Consider the following 8450-nt stretch of genomic DNA (forward strand, 5'->3'; position numbering starts at 1 on the left):
AACTAAAAATTGAGGTTTTTAGGAGCTTCAACTCGACAGCTTCTTACATCGTTATAAAATAGGTTTCTTAACCGCTGACACATTAAAAATTATGTTCGTTTAAATGTGCTTTCTTTCCTTTCCCCTTGTCAATCTCTCACTTATCATAAATGTTTTACAGTTTTAGCTAGGTTATCAATTTGCTCAACAACACCCTCTTAGAGCCTATAGATTTTGAAGCATCAACAATACTTTATTTTAAGATTTCTTAAGCTTTGAGTCTTTCTATATTTCCTTATAAATTCTACACTTCAACTACTGAGATGCTATTGTGGGGATCTAATTAATATGAGTGTGTTGATGAAGACGTGAGACATTCTCATTCCTCTTCGTTAACTAATTTTCAGATGGGATTCTTGAGTTGGAAATATGATTTGTGAAAATGATTTTTTAGGGTAATGTATTTCTTTTGTACATATTTATTTATTTTTCTATACAATGTGTACCATTAAATTCACCTCACAACTACCATTTTGAACGTACATTGAAGGTTAAAGTTCTTCTTTTATACGATTTAACATTAAACAATTTTTTACACAATTTATCATTAAATTATGTCCGATCATTTTCTCCGGCCAACATTGTCGACTCTCACTGCTGCCATCCTCCTCCCACAACCACCATCTACCTCCACCAACAAACACTACCTACCTCCTATCACCAACAAACACTACCTAAACCATGTTATTTGGAGATAAATTATACTTTTCTTATCTGAATGCCATTTAAACCTTTTCCCAATATGCACCAACAAAACTTACTGTATTGTATAATAAGTTGGTAAAGAAGGTAACAATATAAGATACATACGTATCTACACTCCAAAAGAAAATTAGCAATTAAAACATGGACCAAACTTATTGTTATTTTCAAGAAAGTTGTCTGTACATATTAAAAGGATGGTGGACCCTTTAAAAATTCCAACTGTAGGACCATAATTTGTTCCAATTTTGATGACATGTCCTACATGTCTGGTCCATTTAGGCAAAAGCAACCTTTAAAATATCGATTGTGTCATTTTCACTTTCCAAATCATACAACTATTAATCAAATAACTAAAGTATTTTTATTTAAAAATGAAGTATTTTACGTCCTACATATTTATTGTTTCTCAAATAAAATAACATCAATATGTCAATAGCCGATATATTTTCATTAAATATGTAAGTGAAGAAGTTTCAAACCTTTCCTTGATGCAAGATCTTGCCTCTCATATAATAAACAACAAAATGCATTGACAAACATCAAGACATGTTCAACTAATCATAACCTTTTTAGATCGAACATGATAGACAGATGCCAAAACAATTATTCTTTAAGATATATTATTTGTTTCTTTAAAAATGGCGAAAATAGATGGTCCTCTTGTTGATATAGAGTACTAGTTCACAAATAAACAAAATCTTGATGAAAAGAAAACTAAATATTCCAATTCTTATTTGTTTTTTTTTTTTTTTTCAAGTTGGAAGCACATTAAAACAAGGAATATAATTTTTATGTCTAAGACACTCAACTTAAGCTTTTGGAGATGCATGTATAAGCTACAATTTTGCTTTTAAAGTATTGTGGTATTATATGGACGTGTGTCAATCTTAGTAGTTAATACAACGCCTTTAACATTCATGCTTATGATTTGACTTTTATTGATTATACGTAATCCATATATGGAATTATTGAATGCGTGAGCAAACAATGATGTCTAACTCACTTCATGTAAGATAAAATCTAGTATATACACGATTTTAGCTTTGTACTTTTATCTTCTTATTCAGTATACTTTGACATTATACCCCGATTATAAACAAGAAAATTAATGTGTATTTAGATGACATGTTTTGTTATGATTCTGACTGATTTTTCAAAGTACAATATTATAATATGAATAAATAAAAATAGAATATTAGTATACACCAATAGATGAAAATATATTGGTATTAGTAAATGAAAGTTGGATGTTATTATAAACAAAACAACTAAATATATATATTTTTAAGAATCATGCCTAACTTTTTACACCAAGTGTCTAAATACTTCTTTTTTCAAGTTAGTACATGATGGTACCCTTTCCTTTGACATCTTTCAAGTTAGTACATGATGGTACCCTTTCCTTTGACCTCTATCTATGTATCCATCTCATTCAATTAAACTACCAAGTATAAGGCTACATCATGCATCTCCAGAGATTATTTTTATACATTCTATAGTCGATTTAGTCAAATAGACTCTAAGACCACTTCTCATAGACAAATTTGGAAGATAGAAATGTAAAACAAAATTCCTAATACCAACGAATAATCAATATTGAAAAGTAAATGGTATATATATATATATATATATATATATATATATATATATATATATATATATATATATATATATATATATATATATATATATATATATATACTTCAAGTATGCAAAAAAAAAAATACTATCATATGCAATTCAGTATTCTTAGTAATATAAACATAAGGTTTCTCGACTTGCCCCTATTTTGTGGACTCAAAACGATCGACTCATAAATATTTATGTTTATTTGAAAAGTTATGACATCCTCACATTGTTATCCTTTGAACACAAATAGTACGTTTTATATCAATCGTTGTTTGTCCCTTTTCACACAACGTGTTGTAATATGATTCGGTTATAGTATATAAATGAAAAAGGCAGATATTATCGATTCCCTTTGTCCCCTTGAATGTCTCTATGACAAGTCTAAGCAAACTAACAATGAACGCACAATGTGTTTTTGACATTCGTATACTTTTGTCACGGGAATCAATTTAGAGAGAAATAATAAATCATGAGCATAAAAAGTGGTAAAAGATCGAATTCGTTGGGGATAATGACTTGAAAGGGTAACGAATTTTCGACTTTTGTCACATTTAGTCACTAAACTTTTTTTCGTTATCTATTTGCCATTGAACTATTGAAACTGTTCACATTTTACCCTTATGACCGGCTGTTGCCGGTCATAAGAGTAAAATGTGAACAGTTTCAATAGTTCAATGACAAATAGATAACGAAAAAAAGTTTAGTGACTAAATATGAACAAAATCGAAAGTTCGTTTCCCTCTAAAAAGTTCAATGACTAAATGTGAACAAACTTTCTCTTGTATTATGTTTTAGCAAATTATTTATTTTTGTTAAATTGAAGCAACATTTGTTGATTAAGAAATCTATGAAATAAAAAAAAAAAAAAAAAAAAAAAAAAAAAAAAAAAAAACAGAACCCTGAAAATATATTTAAAAAAAACAAAAAACCAAAATCGAAATAAAGAAACCAATGGTTTGACATTTTCCAAAATAAAAAATCAAAATTTGCAATCTGATTTTGGTTTTACAAAAAAATGAACCATTCTCACTGATGTGAATTATGACCATTAGTTTGGCATGCGGAATTTGTGACATCCCATAAATATGTAGTTACAACATCGTCTGAACTCATAATTCATAGTAAGGGGTTAGAGTATCATCGCATGAATACGTAGTTACAACATCGTCTGAACTCGTAATTCATCACCTACAGGTTATGGGTCTGCTGGTGTTTCCACTGAGTTGTCTAGAATAGTCCGTGGTCGCCATCTATACTCTGATAGATGACTACATCGCCACATTGTCGGTTAAGGTTATGGTATCTCCTTTCATCCTACATCACATATTCATCATCATCGATTTACCTAATTATCATCACCTTTCTATCATCTCCTATCTCTCATCATTTTATTTCATCACACACCAACTATTTCATCTACCCATGTTTCATCTGCAACATATTTGTAGATATAAAATAAATATATCGTTTAAATCTTTTAAAACATGTATAAAATCGTTCATCCAGCATAGACAGTAAGTATTCAAATAATATGCACACATAGCACGTAATTTATATAAAATACTTCATATCTATGTGTAAGATGAAAATAACTATATATACCATAAAAATCCCATAAATGCTTCCTAACTTCGAACCCCAAGGTTTACTCTACAAAAGCTTCATATTCTCGGCTCTCTGGACCTAAAAGGGTCCAGATCTATCACACCAAAAAGCTCAAGATAGCTCTTCCTTTCACTCTACACACTCAAGCTCGCTAGGGTTCTCACTTATGGGAAAGGTAGTTGCAATTGAAGGTCATAAGTGCCTTTAAATATGGCTCGGGCCCAAAGATTTAGGGTTTCTACCAACAACGCGGACTCGTCGAGTCGCCTCACCGACTCGTCGAGTCCATTCATTAATCCGAGTCATCAGTCGCGACCTTACTCGACGAGTTGAGGCGTCAACTCGTCGAGTCTCTCTTCTTAACTCAATAGAAAAATACTTAAATTATGATACCTGGAAATCCGGATGTTACATTTTGTTTTTTTTTTTATTTCATAGATTTCTTCATCAACAAATGTTGCTACAATTAAACAAAAATAAATAATTTGCTAAAACATAATACAATAGGAAGTTTGTTCACATTTAGTCATTGAACTTTTTAGAGGGAAACGAACTTTCGATTTTGTTCACATTTAGTCACTAAACTTTTTTTTCGTTGTCTATTTGCCACTAGACTATTGAAACTGTTCACATTTTACCCTTATGACCGGTAACAGCCGGTCATAAGGGTAAAATATGAACAGTTTCAATAGTTCAATGGCAAATAGATAACGAAAAAAAGTTTAGTGACTAAATGTGACAAAAGTCGAAAGTTTGTTACCCTTTCAAATCATTATCGTAATTCGTTGTATGACTATTTCCAACCTAGTGTTAAAACCAAATGTCGCGATAATCAATTTTGATGTAAAGTTACAACTTAACAAAAATTGTTTTCTGAATAGTATAACATTAGTTGTTAATATCACATAGTTCTTCAAGGTTAAACATAATATTAAATCTTTTACTAAAATTGGTACAACTCCGAATTAATTCAACCTATGTAGTTTATCATCTTATAATAATTTCTATATTTAATATTGTTACTTATGATATAATATTATAAAAATATTGAAAAATTCACTACTCGTTAATAATTTTACACAAATTTTATTAAATTGTAAAAAACTAATAACTATAAAATTTACTTTCAAAAAAAAAAAAAAAAAAAAAACTAGAAAAATATATAAAATATTGTTTTTAGTGCTAAAAGTTTATACATAAATATATCTCAATAATAGCTGAGTGGCGACATTGAAAAATTAACTTTGGAATCAAAAGTCTCTTAGTGCAACAAATTTGATCACTTAAATACCTAGATAAACCCATATGAATTATGAATCATACAATGTGTATGAAACAACGTTCACATATTCTTATGTATCTACCTCCCTATCTCATTCAAGTAAAACTGTATATTCTTTTACTACATTTGTGTTTTCAAAGTAAATAAAGTTGAAAATCATTAATTTTTCTTTAAACAGCAAAGATATTATTAAAACAAACAAAAATGTAAGAAGATGCTAGAAGACAGAATTACAAGAAACAATCCTAACTTTCTTGAACGTAAGCGGGTTTTTCTCGCCTTCAAAAATAACTTAAGAGAATTATTTGACGATTAAAACCAAAAAAGAATCAATCAAACAATTTTATAACTTCAAATGATGTTAATCTGATTGAAAGGTAAATGCTTTTCTTTTCATTTGTAGTTTCTAGGAAGCCCTCCCTTTGAAATTTCTGATGTTTATAGCGTAGGCTAGGCCTAGAGAGGAACCATAAGAAGCAACACTCTTCTCATTTGCCACGTGCGAAGCTGCTACCGGAACTCACGTGCCACGAAGCCTCCTTCTACGTCACTAATCGGGCTTCAGCACGTGCGACCACTGTTACCCCTCACGTGTCACATTAATCTCCGGTCCATAAAACTGAAAAAAGTAAACCATAAAACGCCACCTTCCACAGCCTCTCTCTCTCTCTCTCTCTCTCTCTCTCTCTCTGCAAGAAATTTAACCCTCCGCCGTACGTCGTCGTCTTAAATATCGCCAACAACCCTCCTCCCTATCTACACCGCCCTCCTCCTCCTCTTCCTCCGAAGTGTACGGAAACCTTCTCTTTTTCATTATTGGCGGATTAGTGGTCTGAAATCCATAGCCCACGTCCACCTTCAAGCTACTTCTTAGAGCATTGTAGGTTTCCCGGTGGTTGTTGTGTGTTTAACATATTTGAAGGATAATGTTAGAGTTTCCGAGGGATCAGTCAGAAGGTTTAGGAGAAGAAACGGTTTCCGAAGCGGTGAATTCAAGTCAAAGCTCGATGAGCAGTGATAGTTGTACTAGTTTTAGTCGTTTGTCATTTGATGCGTTGGAGCTTCTTCCACCAACACGGCCGCTGTACTCTCCGGAAAATATGATAATTAAGCCGCATAGGTCTTCGGAGTCGTCGTGGCAAGCGATTCGGACGGTGGCTTTGAAGAGGAGTAGTAGTGAAGGATTTGGTGGCGTCGATGGAGGAAGCAGTTTGAATTTTAGAGACTTTAGTCTTGTTCGTCAGATCGGAAGTGGTGACATCGGGAAAGTGTACCTGTGTCGGTTGAGAAACGAAGATGTAGAAGAAAGCCGGTGCTATTTCGCCATGAAGGTGGTGGATAGGGAAGTGTTAGCTCTGAAGAAGAAGATCCAGAGAGCAGCAACTGAGAAGAAAATCTTAAACATGCTTGATCATCCGTTCTTACCGTCTCTCTACGCTCAGTTTGAAGCTTCTCATTTCTCATGCGTCGTCATGGAATACTGTTCCGGCGGCGATTTGCATTCCCTCCGCCATAAACAACCGCGCAAACGGTTCTCTCTCTCAGCCGCAAGGTACCTACCTTAAATTTAATTAACCTTAACTTCTCTTCTGTCGTTTTATGCTTGTTTCTATATGCCTTATCCTGATTTGTACACTGGAAATTTGAAAACAACTTTTGGACTCTACCGATTTTTCTATGATAGTTCCAGACTTTTTTGACTTTTTACCTGCAAATTGCCATTAATGGACCTCTCTTTGGTTAGCTTTCAAATCGAAGTTACCTTGAATATTGATTTGTTTATTGCATGGATTCCCGAGAAACAAATTGATCGAGATTTTGATTATATTTTTGGTAATCCAGGTTTTATGCTGCTGAGGTTTTGGTAGCTCTAGAGTATCTGCACATGCTCGGAATCATCTACAGAGACCTAAAGCCTGAAAATGTGTTGGTCAGATCAGATGGTCACATCATGCTCACTGATTTTGACCTCTCTCTATGCTCTGACGCAATCCCTGCCGTTCAATCTCAATCACTTTCTTCATCACCGGATCCACCTTCTTCCTCGCCGGCGGTTTCACGTCCGTCGTCTCATCCTTTCTCTTGTCTCCCTAGTCAACTCTTCCGATCGAAGAAAATCCAGTCCTTCTCCTCCACCAAACGCTTGTTCGTGGCGGAACCGGTGGACGCTAGATCCTGTTCCTTCGTCGGCACTCACGAGTACGTTGCTCCGGAAGTCGCTTCCGGCCAGTCCCACGGCAATGCCGTCGACTGGTGGGCGCTCGGGATCTTCATCTACGAAATGGTCTACGGTTGTACGCCGTTTGCGGGTGTAACAAACGAAGCTACGCTGCGTAGCATCGTGAAAAAGCCTCTCCAGTTTCCAACTGTCTCGCCGATTTCTTCGCGCGAAACCCAAGCGCGTGACCTGATATCCAGATTGCTGGATAAGAATCCGGAAAGCCGATTCGGGTCGAAACGTGGTGCGGCTGATATCAAGACCCATCCGTTTTTTAACGGGTTGAACTTTGCACTTATCCGGTCAGCGACACCACCGGTGATCCCAAGACAAAAGACGGCCGCAACGTCGACGAGGTACTTTGGTGGGCCAACCTCGTCGTTTGATTTCTTCTGAATAGATTTTTAGGTGAAATTACTAATGAGGACATGTAAATATACGTATAACTTTCTATAAATACGATAGCTCTAGCTCTATTTTTGGTAATCAAGAATGGATTATATCCTCCCTTAATTTTTAGTATAAATTTAGATGTTTATTGTTGGAACTTGGAAGTCTTTTAAGTTTAGGGTAGAAGATGAATTAGACTTTATAGTGAAAATTGCATATTTCGTCCACTCATTTTCTTTTCACGTAATGTTTTATTTTGAACTATTTTTCGTATGTGTGAGGTGAACTAGCAATTAGGGGTGGCAAATTGGGCCATTGTGTCGTGTTTTTGTCTGACACGACACGACAATGTTTTATGTAAAACGAACACGATACGACATAATGTTGTGTTTTTCTTTTTAATTAACACGAAAACAAACTGATTAAAAAACGACAAATACAACACGACAAAGATGACATAAAATAACAATCGAAAAACGACAAACACCATCATATAATATATACAAGAGATTAAAAAAAATTGTTGGCGAGTATAAGAAGTTTGAAGAAATCTTTAAAGATACTTTGTCGAATTGTATGTTA

The 8450-nt window shown here is 34.0% G+C and overlaps 1 protein-coding gene across 1 annotated transcript; it reads left to right on the forward strand.

The window, feature by feature from the left end:
- The first annotated feature begins 5884 nt into the window (after positions 1 to 5884).
- PID (Protein kinase superfamily protein) lies at positions 5885 to 8016 on the forward strand. The gene is made up of 2 exons (XM_079009335.1): positions 5885 to 6812; positions 7103 to 8016. The coding sequence occupies exons 1-2, from the start codon at positions 6187 to 6189 to the stop codon at positions 7872 to 7874; spliced, it is 1398 nt and encodes a 465-aa protein (XP_078865461.1). The 5' UTR covers positions 5885 to 6186; the 3' UTR covers positions 7875 to 8016.
- Positions 8017 to 8450: the final 434 nt, after the last annotated feature.

The sequence above is a fragment of the Lactuca serriola genome, chromosome 7 (assembly GCF_051521515.1).
Source record: "Lactuca serriola cultivar US96UC23 chromosome 7, Lser_US96UC23_V15, whole genome shotgun sequence".
In the NCBI taxonomy this organism is placed as follows: Eukaryota; Viridiplantae; Streptophyta; class Magnoliopsida; order Asterales; family Asteraceae; genus Lactuca; species Lactuca serriola.

Excerpts from the sequence above, each read along its gene's own strand:
- PID (XM_079009335.1), top strand. The coding sequence starts at position 6,187 with ATGTTAGAGTTTCCGAGGGATCAGTCAGAAGGTTTAGGAGAAGAAACG. Across the intron at positions 6,813-7,102 it reads TTCTCTCTCTCAGCCGCAAG|GTTTTATGCTGCTGAGGTTT; the intron begins GTACCTACCTTA and ends TTGGTAATCCAG.